This window comes from Bos taurus, chromosome 14, assembly GCF_002263795.3.
Source record: "Bos taurus isolate L1 Dominette 01449 registration number 42190680 breed Hereford chromosome 14, ARS-UCD2.0, whole genome shotgun sequence".
Lineage (NCBI taxonomy): Eukaryota > Metazoa > Chordata > Mammalia > Artiodactyla > Bovidae > Bos > Bos taurus.
Genome location: NC_037341.1, coordinates 63,625,464 through 63,645,653, shown reverse-complemented (window position 1 = coordinate 63,645,653; position 20,190 = coordinate 63,625,464). Strand labels below are relative to the sequence as shown.

Here is a 20,190-nt window from a genome sequence, read left to right as displayed (position 1 = left end):
AGCCTCCTGTAAACAAGATACATTAGCTTGTTTTAGCCATGCAACTTAGTGTGCATGCTACAGAAAAGGAGATTCTAGGCTGAACAAGCAGTTTCCAAGTAGCCATTATCATCTCCTACCTGCCAAGAGGCAGCTGTTAAGTAAGCCTTGTAAGATACGGTAGTGTCCTTCACTGTGCTTCAATTCCTACATGAAGTTGGGTGTGCTCAGTCATGTCCAACTCTTTGCAACCCCGTGGACTGTAGCCTAGAGGCTCTCCAGGCAATACTGGAGTGGGTTGCCATGCCCTCCCTACCCAGGGGATGGTCCCAACCCAGGGATTGAACCCAGGTTTCCCACATTACAAGCAAATTCTTTACTGTTTGAGCCACCAGGAAAGCCCAGCCATACATTTATCAGACACTAGTCAGTTATCATCTATGAAGATTGTTTTGTGAAGTCTGGCTAACATTGAAACTGGTAAGTCATTGCTCCTAGGGGAAATAAGTTAGGTACCTGTGAGCCTATCACATTTTCATCAGTTGACACACAGTTTTGTGTTTCTGCCTGAACACTGAACCCACAGCTGACAGCTCTCTATAACTTATGCCCAAACGAAATTTACATTTTCTCCAGAGGGGCCATTTAAACAGTAAAATTATACACACACTCACTCATAGACACACAGAGCACGAGAATGTCAAAGTGAGGCACAAACAGGCCTTGAAAAGGACACTTGTTTTTGAGAGCTGAAACAAGACATTTTTTAGTTCTGCTGGGAACACGTGGATTTCAGGTGACTCATTTTTCTGTGCTATCCACAGATGATTGAAATCTGTTTGCACAAGGACTTTGTGGGTGACAAGTAATTTCTGGTTGAGTAGGTGAACTTACACAAACAATGAAGATTTTTTTCCTATGTCAATTCCTACAAGATTACAGACATCTACCTGTTTTGTTGTCTCCTCCAAGAAAACTGACATTTCAAAATCAAATGATTTATCTTTGGATCACACAAGAAATACTGACTTCTAGCTATCCAACACACAAAGGAAACTGTCTGAGAACACCATCTGCAACTCTAGATCTGGGACGGTTTTCAACTATGAGAACTTTAGCTTGAGACGTCTTAGAAGCTGCTCCTTTAAAACGTGAAGATTGAACCATTCTGTATTCAAACTGAGATATATCCCTGATAAAGCTTTCATGATTCATAAAAGTTGTTTTCCTCTCAACAGTCAGGGTAGGACTGCAGCCAGGCAAAATACAAAATCATCACTGTTAATAATGCCTACTAGGTGCACGATAATAAGCCATGGGGCAGGAAGTGGGGTTTGTGTATCTTGAGTTTCAGAATACAGTGAAACGCATAAGGCTTCAATATGCAGGGAGAGCTGGCACTGTCATAGCTAAGGCTTTAGACAGACTTATTTGCTCCCAAAGGCAAGATAGTTGAGGTAATTCTAGCATGGTGATAATCAGATATGCAACTCACAAAGCAAACTCTGGCAGTAGTGTGTAGAGAATGAAGTAGAGTTAAAACTAGATCATTCTCTAAAGCACACTGAAACTGTCAGGGATACCTGTTTAATGTGTATGCCCTGGGCCCCAATCCTGGTGTTTTAAATCCATTCCTCTCAATGTAGAAGCCCTATTATCTTCATTATTTAAAAGTACTTTCGATGATAAAGTATTATTCTGAGTTAAGTCACAATCAATAAGTCAAATTACACGTCTCTAAAATTAAGGCTTAAAACTAATCCTAAATACACTTAATGTAACTAGTTTTTGGTATAATTTTTATATTATCTACACTCGCCTGTCCAGCAAACACAGTAGTTATTACTGTTTTATACCACATAAGTGATAGTTTAGAAGCTATCTCCCAGCCTAGAAACCTCAATGTATCATATATTGAAATCATCTCAAAAGAACTCACATAGAAATCTGACTTCATAAAGTGCATTAGAGGCACTGTTTTATGTTTCTTCCATAGACCTAATAAACTTCTGAAAAACAATCAGTACCTTTGTTCTGAAAGAGGCTCTTAACGTCAGTTTCAACTATCACCTATTTTCCCAAGTCAATTACAAAGAGAAATAAAATAGCATAACATCACTATGCACTGTTTAAGGAATTTTTATTAAAGCAAGAATTTTATAATCCAAATTACGTTTCCTTGCTCAGTTATCAATTCTGTTATTTAAAACAGAAGTGACATTCTGAGCTATTCCACAGTAAAGAATTACAAAATTAAAGAAAGGAATGCTTTAAATTTTTGTACTTTGCTGAAAATTCTTTTTCCCACGGTCTATAAAACATTAATTTGTTTTTATATTTTACTATTTTTTTGTGTTTTTTGTTGTTTTTAAATCAATAAGTAATCTAGGACTAGCATTATGTTTGCTAGACCTGGCATTTGCTCGGTACATAAGGTTCAAAGTTTCCTTTCCTTTTTTTATTTATTTTCTATTTTGCAATGTTTTTTTTTCCATAGTATTTAAGTTTTTCGATGTTTAGGTATTTTTCTTCGGTGAAGCACGAGTTTCTTTTCATGGTCCCTGATCATCTGTAAATGTGGGGGAAAAAGAGATTATGATCATCAAATTTAAGACACAGAACATAATGATTCCAACCACTAAAAAGAAAGGACCTTTACCTAAGTGACAGAAGTGCTAATTATAGCTATAATGATAGTCGTATTTTACAATATATGCTGCTGCTGCTAAGTCGCTTCAGTCGTGTCCAACTCTGTGCGACCCATAGACGGCAGCCCACCAGGCTCTGCCGTCCCTGGGATTCTCCAGGCAAGAACACTGGAGTGGGTTGCCATTGCCTTCTCCAAAGCATGAAAGTGAAAAGTGAAAGTGAAGTCGCTCAATCATGTCCGACTCTTCTCGACCCCATGGACTGCAGCCTACCAGGCTCCTCCGTCCATGGGATTTTCCAGGCAAAAGTACTGGAGTGGGGTACCATTGCCTTCTCCTTACAATATACAAATGTATCCAATTTACACGTTACACACCTTAAATTTACACAATGTTGTTATGTCAAGTATTTTACTAAAAACAAAAGTAAGAGGACCAACACTGGCACTTGTGGGTGTGAAAGCCCTCAGCCAGGTTCAGCCTGCCGAGAGCCTGTCTCTGTAAAGCTCTATGAACCACAGCCACCCCTGCTGGTTCACAAGCTGCTCGGCCGCTCTCACAGGGTGACAGCGGGGCAGAGGAGCTTCAACACGGAACACACCCCGCACAGCCCCAGCTATTTCCTATTTTATAGGAAAGCTTTGTACACACGCCTGGCTCTGGCTACAAAGCTACATCACCCTATTTCTTGGGGGTAATGAAAGGCAGTATTAAAGGCCAAAAAACAACTGCCACCCAAGAAAATGTATTAAGCTATGAAAGTCCTTCAGCGATCTACACAGGGCCAATCCATGTTACAGCTATTTAACACAAATTACTACGCAAAACGTCTGAAGGGGTCTTGATCTCAAAAATTCAAGTCTATACCAGGGTAATATGTAGTTAATTCCTCTGTATCTTTACTTCTCTTTGAAAAACTGGCAATGCATTTGGATTAGTGATAAAATGAGTTTTTGCTATGTTTCAATACACGCTCAAACTGTGAGAATAAGAAACAGGAGGCAGGCTCACTTTAAACAGTCGGAACCCCAGTGGCACTGTTAACTGCTTTCTGGGCAGCCTCTTTTGCTTGGTGGGCTTGGAGTACAGCTACAGCTTCATCAACCTGAAAAAACGAAAACAAACTGGTTCTGAAAAACAATAATTAGAACACAGCTTCAAACCGCCAACCTACAAACGTCCAACAAAGGCAAACTCCTTTCCTCAGATGCAGGTGCTCATGACTGTTATGGAAAAAACACATTCCAACTATACATCTGTATCCCTTGGGCTCTATTCCACCACTGTGTTGGAATTATTAACCTCTTGTACCTCCTACTTTCTCCCCACCAAAAATCCCCCAAAGTTCAGAAATATCAGCAAATATCCCTTTCTTCAATACAGATGAGCAGTTAAGAGTTAATGGACGCTGGAGTTACAGTGACTGGATCTGAAACCAAGCTCTGCCATTCACTAGCTGCTTTGTGAGCAAATTATTTAATCTCTCTATACTTCAGGTTCCCTGTCTATAAAATAGGGATAACAGCACCATAGGTTATTAGGATTTTCAATTAATATTTATAAAGCTCTTAGAACTGTGCGTGACTTGTACAAAGCACTTATAAATGTTCTACAAAACATCCTGGAATATGTAGTATAAGAAGCTGGTAGGTAAATGATAAATTTAAATTACTTTAGAACGGAGAGACTCTGGAGACTCAAGCATATGAAGAAGTTCTGAATTATCAATCTCCAACAACATGCCAGTGATTTTACCAGCAAGAGTAGGGTGCATGGCTTGAATTAGAGGAAAGAGCCGTTCACCTAGGAACAAAAACATTCAAAAACTCCTTCAATCAAAAAAAAATTTTTAAGGCATCTACTATAGTAAAACTGGGGTTTATGAACCCTTCGTATACAGCAAATAAATGCGAACCCATAATCCACCATTTTAGTATCTTTCATGAGATGATCAGTATAAAATGGATTAAGATCTACCACAAGGCAACTAATTCTTGAAAGCATCAGTTTGCCAAAAAAAGATGAAATGAAGCTACGTGTTAAATCTGTATTCAGTCAAAATCAAAGTGGCGTACTCATTTGGTTCAAATTTCAAACTCCTCCTTCAGAAAATGTGGTAGGATACCTGGCAAGTCATGCCATTACCCTGTCCATCAAAGGCAACGTCTTAATAGCTTTCCAGGCTTTTAATGAGTTCGGCAGACAAACTGCCATGGTGCTCATTCATTCCAATCCGATCCCGCCACCCTAGCTGTCATTTTTAGGTGCAAAGGCAGTCTAAGTGTCCTCTTATTTTCTAGTCTCTCACTGTAACTGAGCAGGTCGGACAAAGGTACTCACCCAACATTTGCTTCTGCTCTTGAGGAGGGGCAGATGCCAACATGGAAGCAGTCAGAGGCTCCTGACCTTGTACATGAACAGCGGGCTAGAAAGAAAATGGGAAAATTCCTAAGTACAGAAGTAATGGCAAGCACAAATACAGTCATCACTGGAAAATAACTGAATAAAGACTATAATCTAAACAAACAGGAGAAGCTGAGTGAACCAGAAAATGCAGCCTAAGGCAGCTATTAACACCTAAGTGCTCAAGTATTATAAGCACAGGGGTGTTGAATTTTCTTTATCTGGAGTAGTCTTTGGAACCATACTTCTAGTATAATCAACCACAATTTTGGTCCCAGGGGTCAAAAAAACCAAAAAACAGTAAGCCAAATCTCACAAACTAAACTTTATTTCACCCTTTCTTACAACTATGCCAAATAAAACTCTCAAACCACATAAGCAACTCAGGAAGGGAAAACGCTGCTCTAGTTCCTGGAGTATAGCACGTATTTTTACATATTAGCCATTAGTGGGACTTCAACAAAATGTTCTAGATAGCTTAAGCTCTCACACATCATATGGCTGTCCTCAAAGTCCTTGCAGTCAAGGACTGTCATCATAAAGAAGCCATCAAACCCACACCTGCTGCATGGTGACCTGCGGCTGTGCATTCAGATGCTGTTGAGGATTGCGAACTCCCGCAGCGTATTTGTACTGTGGAACGGTGCGAACAGCAGGAGTAGCTGCAGCTGCAGCAGCTGCGGGACGTGGACCCATCGTTTGTGTTGATGTGTTAGCTAAAAAAATAAAACATTTTTTGTATTTATCTTCGTATTTCCATTGGAGACCAATTTTTACGAGAAGGGTTAATTAAGACTCACCAACACGCTGTGTCGACATGACTCGTGGAACCTGTGAAGAAGCTGGTCTCATAGTACTAAATGGTGGTCTAGGAGCGGCTGGGCGGATAGCACCGGGCATATTTTGGAATGCTACGTTTAAAGACATGAACGCACATTAACTGGGAAAAACTCAGTGTTCATCTTGCTTTTTCAGAGCTGAGATTTGCACAAAAGACTAAAAATGACCAAATATAAATAAGTGTATTTTTTTAAAAGCTTAGGCTTCTATCTGCCATTTTCTTCAGACTTTTATGCCATTTCTCATCAGAGCATAAAAATATGAAATGGAGTTGGATGCATTCCCAAACTTGTGATAAAAAGGAAAAACAAAAAGAATCAAACCAGCATACATATTACTAGCATTTTAAGATTCTTTTAAAAGAACAAAATGCTAAAGATGCCCAAAATGAACACCCGTTAACTATAAATTACGGAAAGCAACAGCTAATATACCATTGGATATTATACGGTTATATATATATTAGCTGTTATATATACGGATATAACAGCTAATTTGCCTCATTTATGTTTTTTAGTTCAAATACTTTGCAACTTAAAAAAAAAAAAAGCTTACGATGAGGTCTGGCACCCTGAGCAGTCCAGCGAGGACTTGGTCTTAGTTGAGCAATTTGACTAGGAGGATAGTATGCAGCACGGTTCTGAGTCTGTTGGAAGCAAGCAAACGTATCAGTCATAGAAAAAGCAGATAATACAACACATTATGCATGTTCAAAATAGTTAACAGGTCCTCACACTCCAGGAAAGATCCCCAGGAGGAGGGCACAGCAACCTACTCCCATATTCTTGCCTGGAGAATCCCATGGACAGAAGAGCCTGGGGGGCTACAACAGTCCATAGGGTCGCAAAGTCAGACACGACTGAAGTGACTTAGTACATAGCATGCACACTCTTAAGCATTTTTCAAATGCAATCATAATTCACATCTCAATGTTTTCATCTTAAGACTTTATTCTCTTTTTTTGGGGGGTGGGGTGGGGGGGGATGACAAAACATTAAAGGAAGGTGACCTAACAGGAAAACCTTCATGAGGTTTTTGTCCTTTTCTAGAACCTACCTGTGGGATAGCTGCCATGAAGTAACCTGAAGGAGGTGCTGGCTGGTAGGGGTTGATTACGGGGTTGGGCACAGCTCTTACACTTGCCATCCTCTGCATATACTGGTTAGTAAGGTGAGCCTGGCGCTCTTCTTTGCGCTGAGCTAAAGCTACATACAATGGCTTGGTGGCCACAATTCTACCGTTCATTTCCGTAACTGCTTTAGTGGCTTCTTCTGGGGAGGAGAAACATACAAAACCAAAACCTTTGCTGCGACCACCCTCCATCATAACCTATTGAAAGAAAATTAAAAAACCACACAATTAATGCCATAGAAGGATGAGGCACAAAGACAGTATCAACTAGAGCCACCACCTCACACTTAACCCTGTCAATACTTTCATCCTTTCCCCACAATTTTCCCGTTAATATCCAAATACTAAGGGTAAACTACATGCATGCATTATCCTAGCCAAGCGGAAGTAAAGGGGCGGAGACACAACAGAAACTTTAAGGTTTTTAGATTTTCAATATTAAGGTTCAATTTCTAAATACATTCAAAGCCTACTAAATTTTAGTAAAAAATTTAGAAAAATGCACAATTAAAATCTAACAAGTCAAGCTGACAAGATGCTTTATTACTCTTTGGGGTGGGGGAAGCAGTTGAGTCTCATTTTAAAGTTAAAATTTCACATTCATAACCACAGGGCCATAAATATTGGGGTATAAACAACATTCAGGAAACTTCACAATAACTCCAAAGATTTTTTAAACAAGCAGTAAGGAAATGAACTACTCAGTAGACCTACATGTACGCATGCTATACATCTGTATTAAACATCATGCTGGTGACACAGGAACAAACAAAAGAGCAATAAACCAGATTCATGGTCTTACATAAATGTGGAATCAAAACAAAACAAAAAACTGGCCTCAAGGACACAGAGAACAGATTGGTGGCTGCCAGAGAGGCAGGGGGCTTGGGGAAACGGATGAAGGTGGTTAAAAAGTACAAACTCTGGCATAAAGTCACAGGGAAGCAATGACTAGGGACGCAACAAACAGGATGTACAGGGACAGTGTGGGGACTACAGTTAATATGTGTTACTCATCTGACAGTTGCAGAGAATGGATCTTTAAAGTTACCATTACAAGAAAAAAATATTTTTAATCTATGGTAATAAATGTTATCTACACTTATCGTGGTGATCACTCTGCAGTATACACAAATATCAATGTTGTACACTTGAGTATGTTTTATGTCAATTACATCTCAACAAGAGTCTAGAAATATACCCATGCAAGTATGGGAACTTGGGATGTTAAGCTTACATTTTAGAACAGTGGGTAAAAGATGGACTTTGGACTATCTAGTATATGATACAATGGGATAATTCTGAATTAACGTAGAGCTTATAGTCACATCATATTGAAACAATTCCAATTGCCAGATAGATTCTGACTCAACAAAAAATGCAAAATACAGGGAAAACCTAAGATGATACAAGACCCCCAAGTCTTAAATGGAAGACTTGGAAAAAATATTTGCAATATAAAACAAAGAGCAATATAAAACAAAAACATGAAATTCTCCCTATGAAATCAATAAACAATGCAATGTGAAAACAGGCAAAGAACAGGCTAAACAAGTAAACACGTAAATAGCATGTCTCATTTAAAAAGATGTGTATCTCTTTCTATTAACTTGACAAGACTAGTAGTAATTTAATTTGTTCAGCCTTTCTGGACAATTCTGTCATATTAATGTTAAATATACATATCCACTAACCAGCTATTCCAACTCTAGGACTTCAGAAATACTGGTATGTATACATGCAAAGACATATGAGGATGTTAGAGTGGCAGGTCTAACACTGTTAACACGCAAGTAACCCCAATGTCCAACGATATGGGCACAGCAGAATAAATTATGGTACACTTATACCATGAACAGCCAGCCTTTAGTGAAAAATGAGAAAATGCCTGAGATAAATATGTACCCAGATCTGTAAATAAAAAGACAAACTGCAGAACAGGTACACTATGACTCTGTTTTATAAGAAGTTTATACGCATACGGTGAGTATACAAGCATGGAAGTATCTGGACGGCCACCCAAGCCCTTTGCCAGACTTCAGCACGGAGTTGTCACCCTTCTGTCTTGATCAATGTTTTTCAGCAAGTGTTACCAAATTAACATAATGACCTCCTCTCTCAGAATAAATTCTTGCCAAACTTTTTATCTCCTTGCCAACAGTGATATAGTGATCCACAAAGGACTTCTTTTTAAAAAGGACTTTTTATAAAGACTCTCCTTTGTAAAACATGCATGCTTCTTCATACATTCAAAATAAATGGATGCACAATACTCCATTTAAATGCTTTTCAGGGAACATAAAGGATAAACACATTCAGGAATAAATACTATCATACTCCAAGTTCTCTTACAACACTCCAGTATGAAATATCAAATTTATATACATACATCCATGGGCACATATTTTTCTCAAATCTTAAAAAAAGATATGCACCATATGCTTTACCTTTGCACTGGTGATTGTGCCAAATGGAGAAAACTCCTTCCGGAGACGTTCATCATCAATACCATCGTCAAGATTTTTCACATAAAGGTTAACACCCTTAAAATAAAAAAAAAAATTTGGAAAAAGAAAACCACAGTGGTACTTAAACATACTTCCTATTAGCTTATCCCATGTTTCCTCTCCTTTTCCCCTCTCAAACCCTCCAGTTACCTGGCAGTAACTGAAATGAACATAGAATAGGTTTCCTCACTCCTTAGTTTTACTTGTTCAGTTAAAAAATGAACCTGGTATCTGGTGATCCTGTCTTGCTTCATCTGTTCAAATTTGCGCTTAAGTTCTGTCTGTCGTTCCACTTTTTTCTGGGCTCGACCAACATAAATTTGTTTTCCATTGAGCTCTTTTCCATTCATCTCATCCACAGCCTTACCACAAGAAACCAAAAACACAAAATTTTAATTACTAACTTGCACTAATAAGTTCATTTTTTAACAATAAAGAAAATCGGTTAGATTTAAAAGCTAAAAATGGACCCACCACAAAAACTAAACTTTGAGGTTTTAAGACATAATGAAGAAGTGAAGGGAAGTGAAGTTGCTCAATCGTGTCTGACTATTTGAGACCCCATGGACTGCAGCCCACCAGGCTGCTCCATCCATGGGATTTTCCAGGCAAGAATACTGGAGTGGGGTGGCATTTCCTTCTCCAGATCTTCCCAACCCAGGGATTGAACCCGGGCCTCCCACATTGTAGGAAGACGCCTTACCATCTGAGCCACCAGGGAAGTCTTAAGACATAATATAAGTTTCCAATTTATACTCTCAAAACTAATACACCAAATGCAAGTAATTCAAAACAATACATATGAAATACAACATGTACAATAGCCAGCCGTATGCTTGTGTATTTCGATGCAAGAGCAACTCAACTTTATATCCCCCACTTCTTATAAAATACAGAAAACCCACATTGCCTGATAATTAATATTAAGTCTTACTTTTTGTGCATCTTCATGCCTTTCAAAGCTTACAAATCCAAAGCCTTTGGATTTTCCACTCTCATCAGTCATTACTTTCACACTTAAGGCAGGTCCTGAAAAAAAATTTAATGATTCAAATATATCCCATACATTTAAGTTTATATGTTTTAAGTTTCAAAAAACCTGTGCAGAAAAGAATATAAAAATGGGGATTAAAAAAAATCCCAAACCTCCAGAAATTTATTCCTCCTCTAATTACCCTCTCTCCTATCATGGGCACTAAACATTCTCTTCAAAGACCCTTTATTTCTTCTAAGAAGCTAAGTAAACTCTTTCTCTGAAATATTCCTCCTTCCATTTAAGGCGCTATGTTTCAGACAAATGTAAATGACAGAGTTAATTTATTCTTAGCATTTAGTACAAAACAGATGCATTGTTCTAAAACAACTTGATTTTCTTAAGAATTCCTTAAGCCTTGGCCCACTTGATTTTCAACAGGGAGTAGAGGAAACAAAGGGTTTGACCTTTGGGGAAGACAAAACAGAAGTACCTGGAGATGGCATGTTTCTGAAGACACACTTCTCCCCCACTAACCCCTCAATAAAATAGACTTAACTGAACTGAGTATTATTTTAGGTAGGTGGGGGAAAAGGTTAAAAAAAAAAAATCACATCTAATTACAGAGAATCTGCAAGATTTATGGGCACAGATACGACTGTTTAGAGGGTTCAATGTGGCATGACAGCTTGGCAATAATAAAGGATTATGTTTCCTGATTCTTTATGATTTGAAATACTCTTAAAAAAACAGGACACCTGTTTAAGTTAACCAGAAGGGGAAGCAAAGTTAAGGGGCAAGCAAATCATCCGCAAGAGTACAATGTCAGGTTCATCTTCTGATCAGCTACACAACTGTCTAAAGTGAGACTGGTTACACTTCACTGGAAAATCTGGATCGTTGAAGTTATTATTTTGAATTGCTCAAACATGATGCTGAGACTGGCCAAATATCCTAAAGCTGGCCAGCTTTCCTAACCCATAATTAAAGACTACATTCCAACCTAAGTTGGCTGTGTCACATGCAATGCCTCTGTTGAGATGGGATCTGTTAGTGCATAAATCCAGCACAATTTCGTAACATGGCAAAACCTTTTAAAGTCTGTTCCAATTACAATCACAACTTACTGTGCTAACGCAAGGCTATTGACCTTTAAACTGGATAGAATTTTACTGATATGCTAGTATAATGGACTATCAGTAGCTTAATCCAAATTAACTACAAAATTTAAGTACCATGATAAGTCTCATTTATTTTTAGTATAAAATATTATCCAAAATTAACAATGTGAATATAAAAATTTAATTCAGACACATTACCAAACTTGCCAAAGAGATCCTTAAGGCGCTCATCATCCATGTCTTCTCCAAAATTCTTGATGTAAACATTGGTGAACTCTTTTGCCCTAGCTCCAAGTTCTGCTTCTCGTTCTTTACGAGACTTAAATCTTCCAACAAATCTAATAAAATATGTAAGAACTATAAAATTAGGTTCTACTTTATGAAGTTCAGGTTAATTAAGCCTGATAGGTGATTCTGTAATAGTCACTGCTAATTTCAGAATCTCTAACAAAAAGGACACACTATAAAACAGAAATAGGGTCTTAAGTGAAAAAATAAAAGCACCAAATGTAACAAACCTCCCTACTATAACCACAAAAAAAAGATGTTCTTCCTAATATACTCCTTTGCTGTCCTTCTAGCTAACCTGGGTTAAGATTCTATCCAGAACCGCAAGGAATGGAAGTACACATGGAGCAGGCCAGTGAAGAGACAAAACTTTCATCACTGCTGTTGCAACATGGCTTCTTCCACAACAGAAATTTACGCTACTGAATTCTGTCCTCACACACCCAACAGCATGGGACGAATTTCTTTGTGACGTTATCAACAAAAGTGTTTTTAAAACAAGGCTTTGCGCAGTGTAACAGTAGTGTGTCACTGCAGAATACGCGAATAAACATCGAAGTAAAGATCCATCAGGTAATTGCACCTGGAACACGACTGAGATTAGTGCATCTTTTTGTTTTCTGTGTTTAAGTCTATCTAGCACAATTTCTTTTCAGAGAAGATACCTATGATTTTATTCTCTTAGAACCCCCCTCATCTCCCTCCTCCCAACAGTGGTGCTTCTCCATGCAATTAGTTTTATACATGTTCTCAATGGGAACATTATTCCATTGTGGCTAGCACAACTTTTTGCTTTTATAAATAATGTCTTAACTTTACCAGACTGTTACTTGTTCTTAGGATAGCACTGTAGAAATCACGGCAGTTCAAAGGTTATATAAATGACCTTAAGTTTATACCTACAAACTGCTTTCCAAAACAGGGTTATACCATTTTATACTCAGAAAACAGCAATAAATCAAGTTCTTATTTTAATCTAGGCCGTCACCAGTGGTAGCCATTTTCTCCTCTAAACCATTGCTGGCATGCCAAAGACATTTTCATCTGTAAATGCTAGTAATGCTGAACATTTTTCTCATCTAAAGATGTACTAACTTTAAGAATTATCCTTTGTAAACATTATTCACACTGAGAAGTTGCTGGTTTTTTTAGACATATGAGGTTCTTTTCCTTAACCAGGCAGTTGACAGAACTCAAACAGCTAACACCATGTGGATGAGTCCTCCATGAACAGACTGACCATGCCACCTGACACAGATTTAAGAGTGATGTAGCTGACTTCTAAGAACCAGACCCAATTTGTGTGCCATTACCCCAGTTTACATGGCAACATGAACTCACAGATCACTTACAAGATGACCTCAAGGCTGAATCTGCCCAGATAAGAAAAATCCACTGGCATAGAAGATTTGTAATTTCTTTGGGCTCATAAAAATCTGTATTTTTACAAGCTGTAGCAGAAAGTCTTACAGAGGTTTTATCAGTATCATCATTTTTAAACTTTCCAACTTTTAAGAACAAGTCTATTTCAGAAAAGATAAACCATGAAGACTTCTGATTTATCTTTACAGGGAAAAGGGAGCCAAACTGTGACAATTACAATAATCGTTGTAGGAGTAGGGTAAACAATCCCTGGTGGCTCAGAGAGTAAAGAATCTGCCTGCCAAGCAAGAGACCCGGGTTCGATCCCTGGGTCATGAAGATCCCCTGAAGGAAATGGCAACCTAATCCAGTATTCTTGCCCAGAGAACTCCACTGAACAGAGGAGCCTGGCAGGTGACAGTCCATGGGGGGCCACAGAGTTAGGACACAACTGAGCAACTAACAAGGCCAGTAAAGAGCTACCCTGGGCTCTGAATTTATCCACCAGATTTGTATCCCAGTTTATCCGTTGTACCAGCATGTAAAACATAGGCAAATCATTTTAGCCCCAGTTTTGAATGTAAAATGGGCTAATTATTACCTTAAGAATTATGACTAAGTTTCTGCCTGGATTTCTTAGTTTTCCAACTATGCACTTATTTCTGGGAAAGCTTTATATTTCAGCATACCTAGCTTCTCCTTTCTCTTTTCGGTTTGAATGCTGACCAGTTGTATTAATTCACTGTTATTTGTATGTTACAGTAAATATGGAGAAAAGACAATTATAAAATCTACCAAGATATGGTTTATTAATTTTCACTGTTATCTCTTTTGAGCACAAATACATTTCTTGTAAAATGGATGAAATGATTTTAACTATTAAAAACAGATTTGAAGTATTATTAACTTCATATTTATACTTACACTTTGCGATCATTTAGAAGCATCCCATTCATTTTTTCAATAGCTCTTTCAGCTGCTTCTTGTGTCTCAAAATGCACAAACCCATAACCCTTGGAACCATTTTCATCACAAACCACCTAGGGAAAAATGTATACCAATTTTTCATTACTTACTATTGATTTAGGATTTTTCCAATGTTCAGATAACTTGTCAGCTACCTAACCTCAGTATTTGGGAAATAAAGATATCTATTAACAGAAAGCACAGCTGCTATCTTAAGGAATAAACAAGTAGCTTCCCCATGGCTCAGTGTGCCTGCAATGCAAGAGGTACAGGAGATGGGGGTTTGGTCTTTATATTAGGAAGATTCCTGGAGAAAGAGTTGGCAACCCACTCCACTATTCTTGCCTGAAAAACCCCACGAACAGAGAAGCCTGGCAGGCTACAGTCCGAAGGACTGCAAAGTGTCAGACAAGACTGAGCAGTCGACTAAGCACACGGCTACAACACTGTAATAAGTGTTCAGTTCAGCTGCTCACACTACCCACAACAGCTCCAGAGAAACTCCTAGATATATTTTTACTATTATCACTTAAAAATTTTTTTATTACTTAATTTTCATTTTTATAACCTTCTATTACGAGACAAACTCCACCATGGATAGTTTGTTGTTTTGAACCAAGTATTTCGCATAGGGTTCTCTGACCTACACCAGCGTTCCCAATTATTTTCCAAATTTGGTTTCTGATAATCTAGTTAAAGATGACTGTGTGCTCAGTAAGAGCAAGCACCTTGTCTTATCCAACTTTCATCTTTGGGGCCTATTTAGGCTCTGACAGGAGTTAACAGGAGAATGTTAGATCCCACCAAAAAGATACCCCACATCCAAGGGCAAAGGAGAAGCCCAGCAAGATGGTAGGAAGGGCGAAACTGTGCGCACCAGGACCCAGAGACTGAGCCAGAACTGTGTTTGAGTGTCTCCTGCGGAAGTACGGGTCAGCAGTGGACTGCTGTGGGGCAGGGGCTCTGGGTGCAATAAGCCATTTTGGAGGAGGTCACCATTAACCCCACCACAGAGCCAGCAGAACCTACACAGGACTGGGTAAACAGACTCTGAGAGGGCCCACACAAAACCTTGTGCACACCAGGACCAGGAGAAAGGAGCAGTGACTCCACAAGAGACTGACCCAGACTTGCGCATGAGCGTCCAGGAGTATCCCGTGGAGGTGTGGGTCAGTGGTGGCCTGCTGGAGGGTTGGGGGCAGTCCAGCAGTGCATGAGTGTGAGCGTGCATGGGACCTTTTGAAGGAGGTTGCCCTTTATCTTCATTACCTCCATCATAGTTTGGCCTCAGGTCAAACAATAGAGAAGAAACACAGCCCTGCTCAATGACAGAAAATTGGATTAAGATTTACTGAGCATGGCCCTGCCCATCAGAACAAGACCCAGTTTCCCCCTCAGTCAGTCTCTCCCATCAGGAAGCTTCCATAAGCCTCTTATCCTTCTCCATCAGAGGGCTGACAGACTGAAAACCACAATCACAGAACAGAAAACTAACCAATCTGATCACATGGACCACAGCCTTGTCTAACTCAATGAAACTGAGCCATGCTGTAGCTCACAGGGCCACCCAAGATGGGTCATGATGGAGAGTTCTGACAAATCATGGTCCACTGGAAAAGGGAATGGCAAACCACTTCAACATTCTTGCCTTGAGAACCCCATGAACAGTAAATTATGTTTACTTATCACATTTTTGCTTACCTTACATGAAAGGATGTTACCAAAAGCAGAAAATGTATCATACAGTGCTTTATTATCAATGGATTTATCCAAATTTTTAATGAATATGTTGCCCACTCCACTTTTGCGAAGTGATGGATCGCGCTGAGACCACATGATGCGTACTGGCTTGCCCTTTATCACATCAAAATTCATGGTGTCCAAAGCACGCTCCGCTGCAAGAAAGGACATTTTCAAAGTAAATATTATTCAAAACTTTTACAGTCTACTTAATATAATCTATTGTGGAGAGAATAATTGAGCCCCTCTACCTCTTTAAGCCGAAGATGGCTGGACCTTATACCTGTCAGTCTAGATTTATATCATACAACACAAAGACAAGTATCAAGAAATCCCAAATTTCCCACGTTAACAGATGACATATTGTTTAGAACTAATATATTTCTGAAGCAATCTCTTCCTTTGCCATGAAATTTAAAAGCGCTTTTTTGTTCCTAGTTAACTATAAAAACAGATTTCCCCTTCACAATCTGCTTGATAAACAATATAACAAGACACCAAAAGCAACTATAGGTTATCCACAAGCAGAGCAGTTTACGGATTTTCAAGCATTTTAACTTATTCCCTGCTACTTGTTAAAAATGTTTTATTGCTTATTCCTGTCAGTATTACACAAAAACTAGCCCATCTTCTAAAAAAAAGTTCCTGACGTATTGGGGGGATTTCAGTGACTCACGGCACAACTTCCTGCTACCATGTTAAAAAAAATGAAAGGTTTTATCCGTTCAGAATCATTTGAGTCATGCCTTCAAAAACTAATGTGAAGTTGAGCATATTTAGCTATTAACAAAAATTTTTTAAATAACCTGGTTTACAATAGTCCAACTCACTATTAATACATATAAAACCAGTTTTATCTTAGATCATTTACTTAGTAACTGATTAGTTACTTCTGGATAGTGCTAGAAAACTTCAAAATCTGAGTTCAGAGTCTATGAAGGATCAAATTATGTGCACCTGTACCATTAAAGAAACACTTATTAAAGAAGTTTGGACTCTAAATGGAAAAATATATCCTCTTAAGTAGAAAAGACTAGTTCCTAAACAAGGGACACACACAATCCATTTGAAGTTCTGAAACATCAATTTTCACAAATGCCATGCTAGTGTTAACTGTAAAGTGAGAAAACAAATTTTCCGGCCACTTCTTTCTATACATGAAAATTTCAGTTTCTAGAAGATAGTGACAATCAGCTGTCAGCTCATTTATCAACTGGCCACACCTACTCAGCTCCCCTAGTTTTTTAGCTGACTTTGCTTGAGCTTCTTTTGAATGAGTCACATTTTCCTGTTAAATTGGAAACTGATCACTTTCAGCAGCTATTCTACAAGTACACCGATGTTGCAAAATAAGAGGGGAGTAGAAGGAAAATCACTTACTTATTTGGAAAGAGAATAATTTGTATACATACAGGAATAAAATAAACTGAAGATGGAAAAATGCTACCTTCTTTTCAGCAGTAACAGTACAAGTCTACTGGTAAAGAGAATAATACAGTGAGTGTACTGTAACCATGGTAACCTGAAGTTCAACTTTTCAAATCCTAAGAAATTAAATTTTTTTTCTGATTTAAAACTGTTAAGTTTAGAAACTATGTTAACAGTCAGTTTCAAAAGTTCACATTTCTAGAATTTGTTCGTTCAAGTTTTCTCTATCAACCCTTCAGTTTGTGATTATCTGCACCCAAATTACCTTCCCTGATCTTCCATTTAGTGATAAACTTGATCAGAGTTGGGAAGAATCCTTACAGAGAGGCATTTGGAACTACTGCCTGCAGAGCAAAGGGCAGAAAACCTGCAGTGCAGTTTTACAACTTGGTGTGGCTCAACAGCCTGTCTACCCCAAATCTCAGTATTCACTTTACCTAGTGAAAAACTGACCACAAAATAATTCCTTAACGAGATAAAAGTTTTAAATTCCACCTTCCAGGCCTTTCCTACAAAAATTAATTCCTTATATTTTATAATACTTGACATATATTCAAGTAGCCAAGGGAAAAAAGGGCAAAAATGGATCATAAAATTAAGTGAAAATGACTTTTTCAAGTCAATTGATTTCAGCTATAAAGAAAAATCCCGGCAACTCATCAGGCCACATACCTATTTGCCAAATATTCGAATTTCTGTGAACTGTTTAAAAATATAAGGTTAATTCCATCTTTTTTCTCATACATTCAAACTAATTAATCCCTTACTTTTCAGTCAATCATTCCCCATGATGTATGAACAATCTGGACCACTTTTATAAGGAAATCACCACTAGAATACCTCGTAAGTATAATGGTCTAGTACACACTACACTCACAAGCAACATTTTACAGTCAAAATTGGGGATGACATTTTTAAGTAAAATCCTTCAAAACCAGAGACGATTTCAGGAGGTAAAAGAAAAAAGAAAAAAAACCCGAATTACCAGTACTACGAAACTACTAGATTTAAAAAATCAAAACTAACTAAATTGCCTGAGAAAACGATGGGTCATCTTCTACATCCCTTCTCTCCTAACTTGCTGTTACAAGAACTGTCTGAACCCCCAACGCAACGTCTCGGTGGTAATTTACACTTTTGGAGCCGTCAGTCACTCACACGTTAGTGAGAATGGTAGCAGAAACCTGAGGACGACCACCAGAGCACCAGATTAACTTTATTCAAAGTCCCCGCGACTCTCCCAGGCGACTGGCCCCGCGGCAGGATAGAGGCCTAGGGCCTGGGAGGTTACCGGGTTCAACACGTGGTATTTTTCGAGCAACGAAATGCACTTCCTCCCTGTCCTGGGGCGCCGGCAGCAGCCTGGGGGTGGTGGGAGCGCCTCCACCGACTACCGGAGAAGGGTCTCGGCTCTCGACACCCCCCAGGATCTCGCCGCTAACGGGGGGGGAGGGGGGGGGGCGCCGCGTGGTGTTAGAACCCAACCTCACCCACCGTCCGGGCGCGTCATCACCCTAAAGTTTGAGCGCTGCTGAGGCCGAGAAAATGGTCGCGGAGAAGGAAGTGCCCCGGCGTGCAAGGGGCGTGCGGCTGCCGGCGGCGCGGGCCCCGGCCGGCGCGGGGATCCGGGGTCCTGAAGCCCCAGCCTCGGCCCTCTGGCCTCGGGTGGGGTGACATGCCCTCCCGCCCCCTCCCCCCCGGGCCCGCCGGCCTAGCCCGCCCGCCGCCGCCTGAGCCTCATGGCCGCCCGCCCGCCCGCCCGCCCGCCGGGCCCGGCTCTCACCGTCCGCCGGCTGCTGGAAGTTCACATACGCGTAGCCCAAGGAGCGGCGGGTGATCATGTCCCTGCAGACCCGGATGGAGAGGATGGGCCCGGCCGGGCTGAACTTCTCATAGAGCATCGCCTCGGTCACGTCGGGGTGTAGGTCTCCCACGTAGAGCGAGGCCATGGGGTAGCTGGGGGCGCTGGGGTTCATCTCGGCACGGCTGCCTGCAGGGCCACAGGCCGCGCGACCTTTCCCGTCAGAAAAGGGGAGCGAGTGCCGGGGCCGGGGGGCCGGAGCCGGGGGGAGGGGAGCGGGGGCAAGCGCAGAGGGACAAAAATCAACCGGAATCGGGAACTACTCAACGGCCGCAGAACCGGGTCGATCCGCTGCCGCTGGAGGCTTGGCTGTTGGCTGCCGGCTGGGGAGCGAGGGTGGCGGTCTCGGGTCCGGGCAGCGGGAGAAGGCCTCGGTCTCTTGGTTCCTTCTTGGAGCTGCTGCGGGGCCGCGGGCGGGCGGGTCGGTCTCGGCTGCTTCACCGGGTTATTTTATAAAAGAGGAAGGAAAAAAAAAATAAAAGTCTCCGGCGGGGGAGACGCGGATTTTTTTGTAAATTTTTTTTTTGGGTTTTTTAAAAGATTTTTTTAGATTTTTTTTGGATTTTTTTAATAATAAATGTGTGTTCCGAGCCCGGAGCACACACTCCGCACTCTCAGCACTAACCGCCGGGGAGAAGGGGAAGCACCTCCTCCTGCACCCTCTACTTATACCCCCCACCGCACTCGCCCCGCCCCCCGCGCGTCTGACGCCAGGGCCCTACGCGAGCGTCAGCGCCGGAGGGGGAGGCGACAAGGAGGCGGAGAGGGAGGAGGGAAGAGAAAAACAGGAGGAGGAAAAGAGCAGAGAGGAAGGGAGAGGAGGTGGCGGCGGTGGCGGCGGCTGCTGCGGGTGTGGGGGGGTGGGGGTGGGGCTGGGGCGGAGGGGCGGGGCTTCTGCGCACGCGCCGGGGTCGGGGTGGGGGAGTGTGGGCGGGCCCCGCGC

The 20,190-nt window shown here is 40.6% G+C and overlaps 1 protein-coding gene across 1 annotated transcript; it reads right to left on the bottom strand.

Moving 5' to 3' along the window:
• Nucleotides 1–2,102: 2,102 nt before the first annotated feature.
• PABPC1 (poly(A) binding protein cytoplasmic 1) lies at nucleotides 2,103–19,876 on the bottom strand. Its single transcript, NM_174568.3, has 15 exons — nucleotides 19,170–19,876; nucleotides 15,920–16,113; nucleotides 14,177–14,292; nucleotides 11,801–11,940; nucleotides 10,443–10,537; nucleotides 9,733–9,870; nucleotides 9,449–9,544; nucleotides 6,927–7,199; nucleotides 6,426–6,516; nucleotides 5,831–5,941; nucleotides 5,592–5,746; nucleotides 4,968–5,052; nucleotides 4,300–4,430; nucleotides 3,639–3,732; nucleotides 2,103–2,548 (listed from the first exon to the last, which is right to left on the bottom strand). The coding sequence occupies exons 1-14, from the start codon at nucleotides 19,360–19,362 to the stop codon at nucleotides 3,640–3,642; spliced, it is 1,911 nt and encodes a 636-aa protein (NP_776993.1). The 5' UTR covers nucleotides 19,363–19,876; the 3' UTR covers nucleotides 2,103–2,548; nucleotide 3,639.
• Nucleotides 19,877–20,190: the final 314 nt, after the last annotated feature.

Excerpts from the sequence above, each read along its gene's own strand:
- PABPC1 (NM_174568.3), bottom strand. The coding sequence starts at position 19,362 with ATGAACCCCAGCGCCCCCAGCTACCCCATGGCCTCGCTCTACGTGGGA. Across the intron at positions 6,517-6,926 it reads TCATGGCAGCTATCCCACAG|ACTCAGAACCGTGCTGCATA; the intron begins GTAGGTTCTAGA and ends TGCTTCCAACAG. Across the intron at positions 5,747-5,830 it reads CATGTCGACACAGCGTGTTG|CTAACACATCAACACAAACG; the intron begins GTGAGTCTTAAT and ends TTATTTTTTTAG.